Below are 19,939 nucleotides of genomic sequence, written 5' to 3' on the forward strand. Positions count from 1 at the left end.
TGAAATGGACTAATTTCTAAGAAAGCAAATCAATGAAACAGGTTCAAGAAGAAATAAACAATCTGAACAGACCTATAAAACTGAATTAGTAATCATAAACTACCTACAAAGAAAAGCTGAGACCCAGCTGTTCTGTCAAATTCTTCCAATAAAAAAAATTAATACCAGTTCTTCAAAAACTCTACAAAAAGCAGAAGAGACGGGGAATACTTTCAAACTAATTATGAGGCCAGCATTAATCTGTTACCAAACCCAGACAAAGGCATCACAAGAAAACTACAGACGAATATCTCCTGTGAATGTGAATGCAAAAGTCTTGTGCAATATACTAGCAAACTGAATCCACGAACACATAAAAAAAATATATATATAATCCCCCAGGCAGAATTTACTCAGGAATCCAAAACTGGTTTAACACGTGAAAATCAACTAATCTAGGGGCGCCTGGGTGGCTTAGTCGGTTAAGCGTCCGACTTTCGCTTGGGTCATGATCTCGCGGTTCGTGGGTTCGAGCCCCGCGTCGGGCTCTGTGCTGACTGCCGGCTCAGAGCCTGGAGCCTGTTTCAATCTGTGACTCCCTCTCTCTCTGACCCTCCCCTGCTCGCGCTGTCTCTCTCTCTCTCCTAGAAATAAATAAAACATTAAAAAAAAAAAATTTAAAAAAAAAAAAAAAAAAAGAAAATCAACTAATCTAATATACTGTTATCAGAAGAAATATAAGATAGAATAAAAAATAACCACATGATTATCTGAATAGGTACATAAAAAGCATTTAACAAAATATAACCTTTCATGACAAAACACTCAACAGCCTAGGGACAGAAAGAAACTTCCTGAACTTCTTAAAGGACACTTACCAAAACCCAAAGCTAACATCATTCTTAACGGATAAACCTTGAATAGTTTCCTCTTAACTTAGGAAAATGACGAGTGTATCTGCTCTCACTCCTATTAATATTGTATTCAAGGTTTTCGCCAGAACAATTAGGCCAAAAAAAACCCAACTAAAATGCATTCACACTCTTTTATACTTGAAAACCAATATATTACTAATTAAGAATACTTAAATAAGAGGGAAAACATGCTATGTTCATGACAGAAAGACTTAATTATGTTAGGACAGCAATATTTTCCAAACTGATCTACAGATTCATTGCAAGCCCTCTGAGAAACCCACCTGACTTCTCTGTAAAAAACTGACAAGCAGATAATCAAATTCATATGGAATTTTAAGGATCCCAGAATAGCCAAAACAATCTTGAAAAAGTTAGATACTCCTAAGTCTACTTTTTTGAAACTTAACTACAAATATATGGTAAATGAAGACATGGTACTGGCATTGGGAAAGACAGTGAGGTCAATGGAAAGGAACTGAGAGTCCAGAAATAAACCTATGTCTATGATCATCTGATATTTGATAAAGATGACAAGATTACTTAAAGCGGAAAAAATTTCCTAACAACCAGGGTTAGGACAAGAATGAAGCTGGATCCTCACCTTATACCACAAACAAAAATTAACTAAAAATAGATCAAGAGCCCAAATATAAGGGTAAAACAATAAAACTCTTAGAAGAAAACACAAGGGTAAGTAAATCTTCATGACCTTGATGTTGGCAGTACTTTTTTTTTTTAATGTTTATTTTTGAGAGAGGGAGAGAACGCATAAAGGAGGGGTGGGGTGGGAAGGGGGGTGCGGGTAGAAAAGAGGATCTGAAGCGAGGTCTGTGCTTACAGCAGAGAGCCCTATGTGGGACTTGAATTCATGAACTGTAAGGTCATGACATGCGCTTAAGTCAGACACTTAACTGAGCCACCAGGCACCCCGGCAGTAGTTACTTATATAGGACACCAAAACCATGAGTAACAAGAAAAAAAAGTACACGGATTACATCAAAACTAAAATCTTTTTGTGCTTCAAAGGACATTATTAAGAAAGTGAACACAAGACAGGGGTGCCTGGGTGGCTTAGTCGGTTAAGCGTCCAACTTTCGCTTAGGTCATGATCTCACGGTTCGTGGGTTCGAGGCCCGCATCGGGCTCTGTGCTGACTGCCAGCTCAGAGCCTGGAGCCTGTTTCAGTCTGTGACTCCCTCTCTCTCTGACCCTCCCCTGCTCACGCTCTCTCTCTCTCTAGAAATAAATAAAAAAAACCTTAAAAAAAAAAAAAGTGAACACAAGACAGAAAATGGGAGATAAATATTTGGAAATCAAGTATCATAAAGAGTTCATAACTTAGTAATAAAATGAAAATTCAATTTCAATATGACAAGAAGAGCTGAAGACATTTCTCCAAAGAATATACAAATGGTCAATAAGCCATAAAAAGAAAGGCACCTGGGGGGCTCAGCCAGTTGAGCATCTGACTTCAGTTCAGTTCATGATCTCATAGGTTGTGGGTTTGAGCCCCCATCAGGCTCTGTGTTGACAGCTCAGAGCCTGGAACCTGTTTCTGATCCTGTGTCTCCCTCCATCTCTGACCCTCCCCTGCTTGCACTCACTCTCTCTCCCTCTCTCAAAAATAAATCAATGTTAGGGGCGCCTGGGTGGCTTAGTTGGTTAAGCGTCCGACTTTCGCTTAGTTCATGATCTCGCGGTTCGTGGGTTCGAGCCCTGCATTGGGCTCTGTGCTGACTCCCAGCTCAGAGCCTGGAGCCTGTTTCAGAGTCTGTGACTCCCTCTCTCTCTGACCCTCCCCTGCTCACGCTGTCTCTCTCTCTCTCCTAGAAATAAAAAAACATTAAATAAGTAAATAAATGTTAAAAATAAATAATTTTTAAAAAGCATATAAAAACATCCTTGACAAGATCAGTCATCATGGAAATACAAATCAAGCTACAATGAGATACCACTATACACCAAAAGTAATCAAAAAGTCAGATATTAAGGGTTGGTGAAATTATGAAGCAATCAAAACTCTCAAACATTGCTACCAGGAACATGAAATGGTGCAGCCACTTTAGAAAACAACCTGGCAGTACTTTAAATGGTCATATATTATACACAGGACCCAGTAATTTCACTCGAAGAGAAATGGAAACATATATCCACACAAAAACTCAAGACATGGATGTTTACAGGTAGATTATTCATAAAAGCCCAAAGTTGATAACAGTCCAAAGATAAACAAAACAGTGTATCCGTACAACGGAATGCTATTCAATCATAAAAAGAAATGAAGTGCTGATGTATGCAATATGCTTGAAGCCTAAAAAACATTATGCTAAGCCAGACACAGAATACCACATACCACATCAAAATAGGCTCTGAATCTCTATAGAGAACAGATTATTAGTTGTTTAGGAATGAGGGTATGGAAAGAAAGGGTGAAATGACTTAGGTTTCCTTTTCCTTCTGAGGTGATAAAAATCTTCCAAAATTGTGGTGATGGTGAAAATGCTAAAAGTCACTGAGTAAACAGTATAGTGTGTAAACACTATCTCAATAAGACTGTTGAAAAAAGAAAACACACTCAAAATGTAAACCCTGTAGTGAAAAAAATATATAGCACTTCAGTATACTATAGGTAAAAATATTCTGCCATAGCAAATTCCCTTAAATACAGACCAAGTTATAGAATGAATAAACTGGCAACAGCTTTTCCATCCTAGGTTACATAAATATGAATGGAACCACAACACTGAGCATTCATTTACTGCCACAGTTTTCACTGTACACAGAAAACAGAACTTAACAGCTCTCAGAAGTTTAAATAAAGACTCTCAACCTTAGGGCGCCTGGGTGGCTCAGTCGGTTAAGCGTCCGACTTCGGCTAAGGTCATAATCTCACGGTTCGTGGGTTCGAGCTCCACATCAGGCTCTGTGCTGAGAGCTAGCTCAGAGCCTGGAGCCTGTTTCAGATTCTTTTTTCTCCCTCTCTCCCTCTCTGACCCTGCCCTGTTCACGCTGTCTCTATCTCTCCCTCAAAAATAAATAAAACATTAAAAAAAATAATAGACTGCCATCCTTTAAAGTGCTTCTCAATGAAAATAATATCTTTGTTACTAATAATTATTCCTAAAGAAAATAATGTGTGTGTGTGTGTGTGTGTGTGTGTGTGTGTATGGAAAAGAGAAGAGGTAGGCAAGCAGTTAATAGTTTTCTCATGGCTAAAGGTAGTGAAATAGAAAATATAAAAGGCTCCAAGTCAGATTTAGTCATGACTCAAATGAATAAAAAGATACAGATACAATCTTTGTCAAGGTTAAAATTCCAAGCTTCACTTCATTGTGTATTTTTGAAAAAGGGGAGGATGGAATGAGAGGCAAACTATCCAGTTTAAAGAGGCAAACTTTATCCAGTTTAATACTGTTAGGCTCAATAAAGCCAACTTTTTACCTTACCATCACTAATACTCCCAACTTCCTAAACACTGACTGTCCATTCTAGTTCCTCAGCTTCCACCATGTGAACCCTTCTATTACCATCCTCCTGACTCACTCCCAAAAGAGTAAGAGTCTCCTTAATTGACAAACTTGCATCTACTATGCTATCTTTTCCAATATCCTTCAAACACTGTATCAATACAGTTAACTTATCAGATCCCTCCCTCAAAAAATAAACAGATTTAAAAAACAAACAACCAAACTAAACACAAGCAAATCAATCAGCCAACCAACTAATCTTCAAACATGTGTTCTACCATTCTTTTCACATGTTTAGACTGAGACCCAATATATTCAAATGTGTATTTTAACTATTTTCCATGATTAACTTTTATGTTTAAAAATGTTACTCTTTACCTGAAATGTTCCTCCAGCAGTAAATATCCACTAAATGAATACTATTCTTTATTCAAGGTTCTTTTAAAAGTTTAAATTATCTTCCTAATCAGATGCCACCTCTAATAGCTCAGACATAATTTCTTCCTCCTCTATGCTACAAATGCACTTTACTTACATCTTTACTTAAGTACTAATACTATTCTCCCTTTTATTTTCATTATGTGCTTTCTGCTGTTCACCAAAAGACATAAGCACAGAGATTTTGTGTGTGGCCAATGAATGCTTATTAAATTGGGATCCAAATGTGACAATACTTAAAAAACAAATCTTATAATTACTAATGAAGATGGCAATTTATCAGAATGGTAAAAAACTATCCTTAAGAAGTTCTTCAGTGGGATTAATCATTCACAAAAATACCTATCATAAACCTATGAACTTAACTGTTTCTCCACAACAAATGGCTTCAGTATCTCTAAATTCATTTATGTATTTCAGGGGTAACTTCCAATCTGAAAGCTTAATTCCTACATGCTTTATACATAGGTGCGACAAAGAAGTTTATGACAACAAATTCATAATGGTCAACCTCATGATAATGCAGATACCATCATCTTTATGAAAATGATTCATTTTTAAAGATAAAGAACAATATACATGGAGACACAAAATGTCCTGCCTGAGGTCACATATTGTCAGACAAAGAAAATGTAACAGACAGAATGGCTAACTTAATTTCAAGATAGTCACTCATCTAACAAGTTAACAAAATCTTCCTTGATTTTATATGTATTTTTTTCAAAATATTTATATAAATAATGACCAAAGTAAATGTTATCATTATCTTCCTTTACAGAGAATAAATAAAACTGACAAGCTGTTCTAATGCCTTTTTTCCTTCAACTCTCTATTATATACCTGAATCAAAATTCTAATTTTCAGTGTCAAAAGCTAATTTTTTCTGATATTCAATTTAAAGAGTAAAATTATAAAAAGTACTGATGAATTCAGAAAAGACATGTAAACTATAATGAAATTAAAATCTGTTGTTAGAAAAAAATCATAGCACTTTAAGGACAAAATTTAAGATAATTCAAGACCTTAATTCCTATATCAAAATTTAATACAGCTTCTCTTAAGGTAATGGTATCTCTACTTTGACGAATTTCATGAATCTGAAAAAACGTCACTAAAAAATTATAAATCATTCTACCTTCAAGGAAATGGTTTACCTTAACATTTGACTTTTTGGAGAAATTTACCACTACACCCCAGCCAAAATCATCTCCTTCATTCTTCACCTAAAAGGGATGCAAGCAAACAAGAACATTTATGTCAAAATCAATTTTAGACGCCATGCCCACATTATAGGCTAATAAAACTTTCATTTTCATGGTAAAATATTTTTGAAAGATCATTGTTAAATATAAGTAAAAAGATATTGACCTTAAAGAAAGAAATCACCAACAAATTTCATAGCCCTCTAAAACAGCAAAATAGGAATCTCTCAATCGGCAATCCAATTTTTAAAATAATATGATGCGTATGTTCTGAAAATATCTGAAATCTTTCTATATTTTATAGTTAATGAATTCAACCAAGACTTAAACTATAAAAGTGCTTTGGTTTTTTGATTACTGGAAATATTTTATATGTTATTTCCAAAAATGTCTACTTCAATGTATATCCCCCAAAATGAAAATCAGTGTAGATTAAAAGGGCTTCACCCACGATCCTACTTCCAATCAATCCGACATGAAATGTGTAAAAACAATATAATTAACATAGATCAAGTCTTGTAGCAGGAAGCATTTCTACAAGAAAAAAAATAAAAATATTTATCCAAAAAAATATCAAATACTGAAACATGCATATAATTTCTAAAAAATGACATACCTTTACCAAACGACCTGGCTGTAGAAATGGTAAGCAATATTTTGGTTTGTGAATATATTCTTCAATTTCTTTACCCAGTTTGGCAAGCTGCTGTCTGATCTTATAATAGATGACAACACTTTCCTCATTTGGTATTACTATTTTATTATACTGTTCTTCTGAGTTCTTTACCTCTGTAAATAAAACACATACAAATTAAACAAATATACTTTTTGTAAATTGTATCAAAGACACATCTGTTTTTCTACTACAAATGTAGGAAAGAAACCCTGCATTGATAACTGTAAGTAATCATGTGTATTTTCTCCTTTCTACATTAAGGTGCTAAAGTTCCTCAATTCACAAACTGTGAATCCTCAAAGTGAGTTTGAATTGGCAGTGATGACATCTGATGAGCTGTTTCTCTCCAGTGGATGTGGGAAGGGGGTTACCTACCTATAGGAGACCTATCCCGCTCAATACAGCACTGTCCTATAAAACTTTCTGTGACGGTAGAAATGTACTATGTCAGCTTTTTCCAATATACTGCCAGCAGAAACTAGCCATATGTGGTTATTCTATTTTGGACCTTTTAATTAATATGCTTCTTTCACTTTTCAGCAAGAATCCAGTTTGCTAACGACATCAGACTTTTACCACCACCAGTGTCTAGATCACTAAAACTGAGGACTGGCAATTCAACTGCAGTTCTCGGTCTACTCAGTCAGTAGCCAAAACAGAGGTCCCTTTCCATAAGTGTTCTCTTAGTTAATCTAACCATCTGTGATACCATTCCCTGCTCCAATTCTTGCACCTAGTGCTGACCTCCCTTCCTCCTTCATTTCATTATGCTTCCAGCCCACTGTGAACAAACACTATTTCAACTGGGGTAAAATACACAAATCATAAAACTCATCATTAATACATTCAGTACGTTTACGACGTATCCAACTATCACCACTACCCAGTTCTAGAATATTTTCACTGCTCCAAATGGAAACTCCATACTCATTAAGCAAACAGTCCTCATTCCCTCCTTCCCTTAGCCCCTGACAATCTTTCTGTCTGCTTTCTATATGTATGGATTCTGGATATTTCATATATATGTGATCACATTATATGTGGCCTTTCGTGTTTGGCCTCCCTCACTAAGCATGTTTTCAAGTTCATCGACACTGCAGCATAGCATGTTATCAGTACTTCACTCCTTTTTATGGCTATGTATAATTCCATTATATGAGTATACCATTTTAGTGATGTTTACCAGTTGATGGACATCTGAATTATTTCCACCTTTTGGTTACTGTGAATAGTGTTATGAACATTCATGCACAACTTTTTGTTTGCAAATACTTTTCTTTTTTTGGTTATATACCCAGGAGTGGAACTGTTGGATCTTATAATTCTGTATTAATCTGCTGAGCAAGTGCTGAACTATTTTCCCCAATCACCACACCATTGTGTTAATTACCTTGAAAAAAAAAAACAAAAAACCCATCCTAGTGAGGGTGAAGTGGCATCTCTATGTGGTTATGACTGGCACTTCCCTAATAATTAATGATGGTAAGCATCTTTTCATGTGTTTATTGGCTATTATCTTCTCTGTGGAAAGTCTATTCAAATACCCTGTCCATTTAAAAATTACATAATTTGTCTTTTTTGTTTTTGAGTTATTGAGTTCTTTACATATCCTGGATACTAGACCCTTATGAGATAAGTGATTTGCCAATTATTTTCCCCCATTCTGTGGACTTTCTTTTCACTTTACTGTTGGTGTCTATGAAAGCATAAAAGAGATACTTCTAAAGTACTACTGAGAATAATCTGTTGGCATTGGATAACCAATCACAGGCACAGCCGCAGTAGCAGGATCTGCATATGCCCTTTGGTTCATTACACTGTCCATTATTTTGGAACATTACTTCCATATTGGTAAGTGTTATAACCATTCTGGTAAGTGCCCACTGGATTACCAGTCCTTAAAACTGTTCTGTAAACCAGCAGACACAAAATTACTTCCAAAGTTCCCAGTGGTGTAAACTGAAGCACTGTAAACACCATTTTGAGTTTCTTCCCCAAAATCTCTCTTAAGCAGACTATAGTAAACTCTGTCCTAATTTTACTTGTCTCTAAAGGTTTTAAATCCACACCTTTTGTACAGAAAATATCTGTCCCAATGGGCATTCTTCTTGCCTCCTCTACTCCTGGAACAACCAGAACTTCTATCTTCAAATAACTGAGGCAACTTGGGAATAAATGCTCTTGGTTAGCTTGAGGTAGCACAGACATAAGGCTGCTCACTTGCTTTATGTTATTAGGTATAAAAAATGTGCGGGGCGCCTGGGTGGCTTAGTCGGTTGAGTGTCCGACTTTCGCTTAGGTCATGATCTCGCGGTTCGTGGGTTCGAGCCCCGCGTCGGGCTCTGTGCTGACTGCCAGCTCAGAGCCTGGAGCCTGTTTCAGTCTGTGACTCCCTCTCTCTCTGACCCTCTCCTGCTCACGCTGTCTCTCTCTCTCTCCTGGAAATAAATAAAACATTAAAAAAAAAAATTAAAAAAAAAAATGTGTACGCTGTGCCTGTTTTAGTACTGAGCGCAGCTCTTCCAATTTAATGAACTCCTCTGAGGAGTTAGAGTAGTCATATCTAATGACAAATTTCACATCTTCCATATCTAGTCTTCTGAAGGTCACATCGCAGCAATCAGAATAGGAGCTCTTCCATGTCTGAATTCATTTAGAACCCAGTCACACTCCTGTTGACCCTTGTCACCATGGATACCCACTGTGGGACACCCATTTCTCATTTATCTAGGGAGCTCATCACATCTTTCTTTGGTTTCAACAACAACAACAAAAATGGTCATATTGTCCTCCTCTCTCACGATCTCTTCCATGAGACGAATGAATTTTTCATCCTTTTCTGCATCAGGACACACACCTACAATATGAAGGTGCAGACTTGTGGTCTGCACTCAGTTCTAGCGCATTAATGATTATATGAACGTAGTTCTTTAAGAAAACCATCAGCAAGCTGTCTTCTTGTGGCCAAGTCACACTGCATATTAGGGTTTGCCTATCAGGTCCTATCTGATCTACAATCTTCCTTATTTGGGGCTCAAAGCCCCTATCAAGCATTCTATCTACTTCATCAAGGACAAAGTAGGAGGTTCTTCACAGACTGACTTTAGGGTGTGGCAAAACCAATCTTCTTCTTCCAGGGGATGCAATACAGACTTCCACATCTCTCTCCAAATCACAAATTTGTGGTCCCTGAGGAGAACCATCATAGATGCAAGTGGACTTCCAGTGACAAGCTCTACAGTATTCAGCAGCTACTTGCTGTATGTGTTGGGCCAGCAAACAGCCCTATCACCTCTCTCTAGTAATGGCTGATGGCTGATGTGGAGGAGAGGAGGCAGCAAATAAGACAATGTTTTCCTGGATCCGGTTTGTGCTACTCCCAACTATATCCAAACCGCTAGGAGCTATGAGCTATCCTTGAGCTTGAATCGCAGCATGTTCAGTAAAATTTGGTCTTACGATCAGAACCATTACATCTGCAGGCAGGTTTGCCTCAGAAAAATTCAGAATGGACACCGGGCACTGGTGACCTCTAACTATAATTTGTAATTTTCTTATACCTTCTATATGTTTCCACCTTTTGCACTGTGTACCTCGCTAAACCTTGCTATAAATTCATCTCAAATTTGGGCAGCTCATCAAGATTCCACTTCTTTTTTTTTGACTAGTTTTTCCCAGTTTCCAAACTTCTTCCCAGATAGATGTCCTGCCCTACTTCCCCCAAATCAAAGTGCACCAAACCTAGGGTTTCTACTACTTATTGTCTGGTGACAAATACTGTTTTACAGTGACAGTCATCTTGTAAGACAGTATTTGGAAAGTTATTACCTCAGTGTCTCTGGTTAAGGACATGGAATGGTATCATTCAAAGCCAGATTTGCTTTGTTTGTAGTAAACAAGTGAAGCTGCTGGGGACTGGGCACACAAAGCTATCTGGGGGTTCAATCTTCCAGTGATCGGCCATAGACTGATCCCTACATGGCTGATAAAGTCGAATCAGAATCTGAAGAGAAAGCCATAGCACTTAACAATGAGGCTATGGGGATTCAGGGAGAAGGGAGTGTTAGGCTTTTAAAAAATATCTGTAAAATGATTCCACAGCTCCTTCGAGCTTTACAGTTTGTAAGGAAGAAGCCTCTCTTAAGACCTGAAAAATTAATGTAAGAAGAAATAACTAAGATCTATCATCCATGAAAAGGTAAAGAAAAGAAAAAATAAACTAACACACTTGGATGTTCTAAGTTTTTTACCTTTAAGGCACATTATTAAAATTCATTTACTTTTGGCTACATAAAAATTGACTTGATAGGAAAGTATCTCAAATTTGCCTTTATTATTAAATGTATCATAGCACATTTATAAAATGGAAATATGATGTAGTCATAAAAATAATACTTTCAAAGGATCCTGGAGATTAAATTTTAAACATTTACCATTTTTAAAAAATCACTGAGCTAGTACTGAATGTAAAGTATTAACACAAGGGTAGGCAAATAAGGTAAATATTTAACAAAAGATACTAAATATAAGTACCATCGATTATTTTATAAAAACTGTACACAGGGAAAGAAAGAAATATCTGATGGAGGATAAATTAAAAAAAAATAAAAAATAAAAAAATAAAAACTGTACAGAGTCGTCCTCCCCCTTATACACAGTTTTGCTTTCTGTGGTTTCAGTTACTTGTGTTCAAATGCCTTCTAAAGATATGATCTGTCAGAAGGTCAACAGTAGCCTAATACAACATCACAATGCCTAGGTCATTTACCTCACTTCACCTTTACCAGGTAGGTATTTTATCATCACAATGTGTGTACAGTATAATAAAAGATTGTGAGAGAAAGAGACCACATTCATGTAACCTTTATTATAATATATTGTTACAACTATTTGTGGTTTCAGGTATGAGTGGGAATCTTGGAACATATAACTGTGGATAAGAACTAATGTATTTAATCCCACCTTTAAAAAAAAATTTTGTATGAGAAGGAAAAAAGTTGGAAGAACTAGTGTTGTGGCTGGCTCTGTGGGAGGTTACAGGCGATTTTAACATTCCTCTCTATCTTCTGCTCACTTTTCTGGTTTTTTTCTTTACAATGACTATGTATTATTTTATATTTGTTAAGATCTACCCAAACCTGTATTTTCAATCTTTGCCTCTGTATTAGATTTTAATCAGCTCTATATGATCAGCCAAAATTTCCTCTAAGAATCAATATACGATTCTACTTGAACAGAGTTACCATAAAACACTTACTTTTGAAGTGTAGAAAGCATTATCATAACAGGAGCTAGAAATTCTAAAAAGGCTGAACTCAAATTCCAGTTGAAGTATTAAACTTTCTTAATCACTTGTAAACTTATGCTGTGGCACTATTTTATAATGAGAAAACAGTACAAGGGCAAGACTAATATACTAATATATGCTTCTTACAGGTCAAATTTTAATATACCAGGCTTTAGTTGTATCATCATTCATAAACATGAACTACAATGTATTATGCATATAACACTAAACTATATTAAATTTGAACCAACTATAGAAAGATATCCTGACAGGGTTTTCTTACTTTTATTTTAAAATGTTCTAGTCGGTTATAATGATCACATTGTACTTCTTGCTGTATGTAAAAAACAAGATATGGCTAACCAGAAAATAAACAATGGCCTAGCAGCCAATAATGTAGTAATTGTACTATTACTCTACTAGGTAAAAAGGCTGTTACGGTAATTTTATACTTACTCTCTACTACTCCTGGAATTGCTCTATAATGTTGAAACTGGTAAAAGGATTTTTCCAACATGTACTCAGGATTAATTTCTTCTACACGTAGTAAATTCAAAACCATGTTGTAGGTCAAGTGGAAAGCACTATTTAGAGGATCAGCTGAGCCCTAAGAGGAAAAAAAAATATGTCAATGTGGTAATTTCTTCAAATAAACTTATACAGACACCAATTAAACTGCTTAATAACTTAAAGTATGTTAAGGAATACTATAGAAATGTATTAAGTTATTTCCTTTAAGTGACCAATACAAAATGATAAAACAGCTGGGAAAGTGAAGGGGACAAAATCCACTTAATAGGAACAGTAGTTCTTAATTTTTTTTTTAATATTTATTTTTGAAAGAGGTAAGAGTGCAAGCGAGGGAGAGGCAGAGAGAGGGAGACACAGAATCTGAAGCAGGCTCCAGGCTCTGAGCTGTCAGCACGAAGCCTGATGCAGAGCTCAAACCTACAAACTGGAGATCATGACCTGAGCCAAAGTTGGGTGTTCAAATGACTGAGCCACCTAGGCACCCTCAACAGTAGCTCTTAAAATACTGGTTGCCAAGAATGTTTAGCTCTCTGCCTTCTAGGCACTTCATAAGGTTACACTTCCTGTACTCCTTGTGGGTAGGCCAATAAACTGTGGTGATATATCATTTTCTGGCCAAGTATTAATTGCTGGTATGAAAATCTTTTTCCTTCTCAAATCGGAGTTATTAGATACTGTGTTATTGAGCCATATACTGCTCACTATTCACATTCTGTTCTATGTAGGTATATGAATAGACTCATCAAGTTTAAAAATGATCACATCATGGTTTATCTATACCATGGAATACTACATGGCAATGACAAACAATGAAATCTGGCCATGTGTAGCAACATGGATGGACCTTGAGGGTGTTATGCTGAAAGAAAAAAATCAGGCAGAGAAGAACAAATAACATATGTTTGCAAGTATAGGAGGATTAGGAGGAACTTAACAGAGGAACAAGGGGGAGAAGAAGGGGGGAAATGGTGGGGGAAAGGGAGAGAGGCAAACCATGAGAGACTCTTGAATGCTGACAAAAACTGAGGACTGATGGATGTGGGGGGGGAGGATGGGCACAGAGGAGGGCACTTGTGGGGATGAGCACTGGGTGTTACGTGGAAACCAATTTGACAATAAACTATTTGTAAAAAAAATAAAATCAAATTTAAACACCAAAAAAAAAAAAAAAAAGAGTTAGGCACTATGGTAGGCTGCAAAAATATCTGAAATCCTCCATTCATCTCTGTATCCAAGTCATCTTGGATGACAATTCCTTCCAATGAAGCATAGACACTATTTCTCCTGTCTCATGAATCTGCTGGGTATTGTAACTTGGCCACAGAATGCTATGAAAATAATGGTGTTCCAGTTCCCAGTTCTTTAGGCCTCAAGAGACCTTGATTACTTCTACTTTGTCTTTTGTAACCTCCAACCACCAAATGAACAAGCCCAGGCTAGCCGAGAGAAGAGAAACCATGTGCCCAGATGCTTCCATTACCTCAACAACCAATGGCCAGCTAACCCCCAGAAGCAGAATCATCCTGGATGCATGTGAATGACCCCAACCCAAATCACCAACCCACAGGATCATCAGTTATATAAATGTTACCTAAAAAACTAAAAAAAAAAAAAACTAAATAAAAGAAAAATAAAAATGATCACATCTATAAGGCATGTGCCAAACACTGTAGTATTCACTTTATTTTATTTTTTTTAATATTTTTATTTATTTCTAGGAGAGAGAGAGAGACAGCGTGAGCAGGGGAGGGTCAGAGAGAGAGGGAGTCACAGACTCTGAAACAGGCTCCAGGCTCTGAGCTGGCAGTCAGTACAGAGCCCGACGCGGGGTCCGAACCCACGAACTGCAAGATCATGACCTAAGCGAAAGTCGGACGCTTAACCGACTAAGCCACCCAGGTGCCCCTGTAGTATTCACTTTAAATAAGTTTTCTATTCACAATATTCCTAACAAAACCAATTTATTGTCTTAATTTTAAATAAACAGATTCAGAGATGTGAAGAGATTTGCGTAGGCTAAAGAGGTAGGAGGATAAATCTTATGGAGTCTGTGGGCTAAAGTCCTCCTAGAGGGCAAATTAAATTGCAACTTATTTCACATCCCTGCTTTTCAATATTCAATATTCAATATTCACATTACTAAAATTATAGGAATCCTCAGATGCTGATCAAGTATTTCTCAACTTTTTATATATTTAATTTGATCAGCCAAATTATAAATTTTTAAATGATGTATCAACAGAAAGCCTAATATAAAAGGGTCACCTAAAATTTAACTTGGAACAACAACGGTAGCCAACACTAAGTCGTTTTTTAAGGATTCTTTTAGCTGAAAAGTTGCTCACTGAAAGGCAGTACAATTAAGAGAGCTAAACAGGTCAATTTTCCAAAGCAGATTTATAATACTACTTTTTTTTTTAATGTTTATTTTTGAGAGAGGAAAAGCGTGAGCAGGGGAGGGGCAGAGAGGAGAGAGGGAGACACAGAATCAAAAGCAAGCTCCAGACTCTGAGCAGTCAGCACAGTGCCCAATGCAGGGCTCAAACTCACAAACTGAGAGATCATCTGAGCGGAAGTCAGACACTTAACCGACTGAGCCACCCAGGTGCCCTGCAATCCTACCTTTTGAACGTTATTCTACTTCTAATGATTCTAAAGTTTTAGAGTGCATGGTTCATTCAGGCAAGCAGTTTAAAAATTTTTTGCATTTTGAACTATTATAGTGGAAAAAGAAGAAAATGGATAAATATGAGTCTTTTCACTTCTCCGAAAAAGGTCTGTAAGTAATTACATACTCAAGATATTTTCTTCCTTAAGTTCCAAAGGCTTTGAAAACCCAGTAAATAGGTTTCATCTTCCTTAGCCATCAACAACGTAGTTCAGGTTGAAATGAACACACAACTGTCTCTAAGCAGAAAGCCTGGATAGTCTCTTTAAAAAGCACACTATGTACTACAAGAAACCATTAAGTTTATGAAGTCATTTCAGAAATTATGGAAATAGCTTTGTTTTGATAAAACCAAAAATGACATTTGCTTAAAGTACTGTGATAGTTTTACACCCTTTTGAAAATATGGGCAGTACACTGGAATGTATGGGTTTTTTTTTATTATAGTGGAGAAATGTAACGCATCTCTTAACTGCTGAAGAATAAAAGATACATTCACAGGTCTTTTTGGATATTATACACATACTTTCTGTCTGACCCAACTTTTCATTTAAGCAAACATTATAATGAATAGTTGTTTGTTTTTTTTTAAGCTCATGTCAAGTATACAAAAAGAACAAGCTCTTGTCTTCTGTCAAATTCTGTTTGAGCTAATAGATTAAAAAAATGTGACCATAAAGCAGCAGCAATGGATGTAGGGAAACCTGGCTGGCTCAGTTAGTAAAGGATGTAAAATGGTGCAGCCCCTCTAGAAAACAGTGTGGAGGTTCCTCAAAAAATTAACAATAGAACTCCCCTATGACCAGCAATAGCACTGCTAGGAATTTACCCAAAGGATACAGGAGTACTGATGCATAGAGGCACATGTACCCCAATGTTCACAGCAGCACTTTCAACAATAGCCAAATCATGGAAAGAGTCTAAATGTCCATCAACTGATGAATGGATCAAGAAGATGCGGTTTCACGAACCATGAGATTATGACCAGAGCCAAAGTCAGATGCTTAACCAACTGAACCACCCAGGTGCTCTGCAAATTCTTTTTTTTTTTTTTCCAAATAAATTCTTTACAAAAAGAAAAAAAAAAAAAAAGAAGATGCGGTTTATCTATACAAGGGAATACTACATGGCAATGAGAAAGAATGAAATCTGGCCATTTGTAGCAATGTGGATGGAACTTGAGGGTGTTATGCTAAGTGAAATAAGTCAGGCAGAGAAGGACAGATACCATATGTTTTATAAGTGGAACAGGAGGAACTTAACAGAGGACCACAGGGGACAGGAAGAGAAAAAAAATAGTTGGGGAGAAGGAGGGAGGCAAACCATGAGAGACTCTTGAACAATGAGAACAAAGTGAGAGCTGATGGGAAAGGGGAAGAGGGGAAGGAGGGTGACGGGCACAGAGGAGGGCACTTGTTGGGATGGGCACTGCGTATTATAAGGAAACCAACTTGACAATAAACTGTGAAGGAAAAAAAAGCATGCAACTCTAGACCTGGCGGGTCATGAGTTCAAGCCCATGTTGGATATAGAGATTACTTTAATAAACTTTTAAAAAAAAAGGTGGGGGGGGGGGCAATGTGGGCACCTGAGTGTCTCAGTCAGTTAAGCATTCAACTTCAGCTTGGGTCATGATCACCCAGTTCGTGGGTTCGAGCCCTGCATCAGACTCTGTGCTGACACTCAGAGCCTGGAGCCTACTTGAATTCTGTCTCCTTCTCTCTGCCCCTCCTCTGCTCACACTCTGTCTTTCTCTCTCTCAAAAATGAACAAACATTTAAAAAAAATTAAAAATAAATATAATAAAACAAAAATTTTAAAAGGGCAATGGGTATGAAGGTATAAGGTAAACAAAAAGAGAATACTATAACAATAGCAAAATTGAAAAAGTTGAATAAGTTTTTATAATGCTTGGTACAAAACCAGTCAAGTAAAGAAGCTCAAGAAAGAAATTACTAAACTATTTTAAATGCAAAATCATTAAATTACTTACAAGCACAAATATATTACTGTGTGTGTGTGCTGACTTACTGTAAATTGCAACAAATAACCTTTAGCCAACAAGCAATGAACAGATGTATTCTGCCATCTTTCTGGCTGAGACTACTTCACCCAGGAATAGGAAAAATGATTAAATATGAGAAACATCCAAATTTTACCAAGTTACAAAAGCAAACTAATTATTTTAACATATAGTGACTCTGAAAAATCTACACATTTTCATTATTATTTGAGAAAATAAACACTCAAATCATTAAAGTCCTATTACTTAAGAGCGAATTTCAATCACTGTCACTTAAAAGAAAAGAAAATACACCTGAGGTTATAATGATTTATTATAGTTCATACACTGTATTAAGTATGTTAAAAGAATAGGGCACCTGGGTGGCTTAGTCGGTTAGGCGTCCAACTTTGACTCAGGTCATGATCTCAGTTTATGAGTTCAAGCCCTGTGGCAGGCTCTGTGCTGACAGCTCAGAGACTGGAGCCTGCTTCAAATTGTGTCTCCCCCTCTCTCTGCGTCTCCCCTGCTCATGCTCTATCTCTTTCAAAAATAAACATTAAAAAATTTAAAAACAAAAGTCTGTCAAAAGAACAAAGTGCGGTCATGTCAAACTCTGTGTGAGCCAATAACTATTTGCATGAAATACTGAGAAGCAGTAGCACACGGTGGTTAGGAGCATGGACTCTGAAATCATATTGCCTGATTTTAAAAGCAGTATTTGCCATTTAACAACAGTATGACTTTGGAAAAATTCTTAACTTCTGTATGCCTTATTCATTTATAAAATTGGGATAGTAACTAATTATTTCAATGCCTAAGATATATTAAATCTTCTAAAACTATTAGTTGCTATTGTTCTGAATAAGTTGCCTACAAATTCTTTAATGATAGTAAAACTATCTGAAAAAATCCTAGGGGACAAAAAAAGTAGTAGGGCAGTTAGTCTCAATAAAAGAAATGTGTCTAGAAACCTAGCAATGCAGATACACACAGATTTGCTTATATAACTGCAATATTATCAACAAGCAGGTACTATACTCTTTCAACAAATCAAACTATATTGTATTCTAAGTGAGAGTTGCCACTGTAGTATAATACTCAGTAGGATGATTATAAATCAGAAGGACATAATAACAAGTGTTGGCTAGAATGCAGAGAAGTTACAGCCCTCATACATTGCTGGTAGGACTGTAAAATGGTACAGTGGTTGAGGAAAAACAGCCTGCCAAGCCCTCAAAAGGTTAAACACAGAATTACGTATGACCCTGCAATTTTACTCATAGGTATATATAGAAAATAAAAACAACTTTACATAATAACTTATAAAGAAACATTCATAGCAGCATTATTCACAATAGTCAAAATGTATAAACCTCAATGTAGATCTGCTGATAAATTGTACTATATCCACACAATGGAATATTCATCAATAAAAAGGAATGAAGGGCTGATACATATTACCATACAGCTGAACCTTGAACATACTATGCTAACAAGCCAGATACAAAAGATCACATATTATCTGACTGCATTTATAAGCAATGCCTAGGTTAGGCAACTCTGCTTAGGGCTTAGGGGAAAGGGAAGAATTAGGAAGGAAATGGGAAGTGATTGCATGGATATAAGATTTTTTTCTGGGTTGATAAACATGTTCCAAAACTGACTGTAATGATGGTGGCAAAACCGTGAATATATTAAAAATCATGAATATCAATGAATGTGTGCAATATGAATTTTATCTCAATAAAACTGTTTTAAAAAGTTAATTTAACAAATGATGGAGGTGCACCTAGGTGGCTCAGTTGGTCAGGCATCTGACTTTGGACCAGGTCATGATCTTGCGGTTTGTGGATCTGAGCTCTGGGTCAGGCTCTGTGCTGACAGTTCGGAGCCTGGAGCCTGCTCCGCATTCTGTGTCTCCCTCTCTCTTAGCCCTTTCCCCACTGGCCTGGGTGGCTCAGTCAGTGAAGTGTCCAACTTCATCTCAGGTCATGATCTCATGGTTTGTGAGTTCGAGTCCCCTGTCAGGCTCTGTGCTGACAGCTGAAAACCCGGAGCCTGCTTCAGATTCAGTGTCTCTCCCCCTCTCTCTCTGCCACTCCCCTACTCATATTTTCTCTCTCTCTCTAGTGAAATTAACATTTAAAAAAATGATGGAGAAATGAGAACTCTTGCATACGGATGGTCAGAACGGATGCTTCTCAAAAAATTTTTGAAAAAAAGAACTACATACGATCTGGCAATTCTACTTCTGGGTATTTATCCAAAAGAACCAAAATTAAAATGCTGAACAGATACTAACACTCCTATGTTCAGTGCAGTGCTATTCACATAGCCAAAATGTGGAAATAATCTAAATGTCCATCAAAAGGTGAATGGATTTTAAAAAGGGAGTATATACATAAGATGGAATACAAGTGAACCTGAAAGAAGAAAATTCTTCAATATGTGATAACACGAACTTTGATGACATTACATTAAGTGAAATAAGCCAGTCACAGAAAGATAAATCCTGCATGATTCCATTTATATGATTTTTCTAAAGTAATCAAATTTATGGAATAAAAAAGTAGAATGGTGGCTGCCAACAACTAAGGTGGAGTATAAAAGGGTAATTACTAATCAAAGATCATAAACTTTCAGTCAAGCAAAATTAATAAGCTCCAGAGATATGACATATAATGTTGTACCTATAGTCAATAACATATTTTGTATTTTAAGAATTTGTTTAGGGTAGATCTCAGAATACCCAAGAATTAAATATTTTTT

The 19,939-nt window shown here is 36.5% G+C and overlaps 1 protein-coding gene and 1 pseudogene across 1 annotated transcript in view; both read right to left on the reverse strand.

Annotated features, from left to right (window-relative positions):
- MTREX (Mtr4 exosome RNA helicase) overlaps positions 1 to 19,939 on the reverse strand; it is a 102,488-nt gene that overhangs the window by 47,728 nt on the left and 34,821 nt on the right. The window contains exons 16-18 of the mRNA XM_039244533.1: positions 12,423 to 12,573; positions 6,620 to 6,792; positions 5,956 to 6,024 (exon numbers count right to left, since the gene is read on the reverse strand). Coding sequence (XP_039100464.1) covers positions 5,956 to 6,024; positions 6,620 to 6,792; positions 12,423 to 12,573 — 393 coding nt within the window. The remainder of the gene's footprint in view (positions 1 to 5,955; positions 6,025 to 6,619; positions 6,793 to 12,422; positions 12,574 to 19,939) is intronic.
- LOC120239955 lies at positions 8,409 to 11,956 on the reverse strand (annotated as a pseudogene).

Source organism: Hyaena hyaena, unplaced genomic scaffold, assembly GCF_003009895.1.
Source record: "Hyaena hyaena isolate Hyena2069 unplaced genomic scaffold, ASM300989v1 scaffold_241, whole genome shotgun sequence".
In the NCBI taxonomy this organism is placed as follows: Eukaryota; Metazoa; Chordata; class Mammalia; order Carnivora; family Hyaenidae; genus Hyaena; species Hyaena hyaena.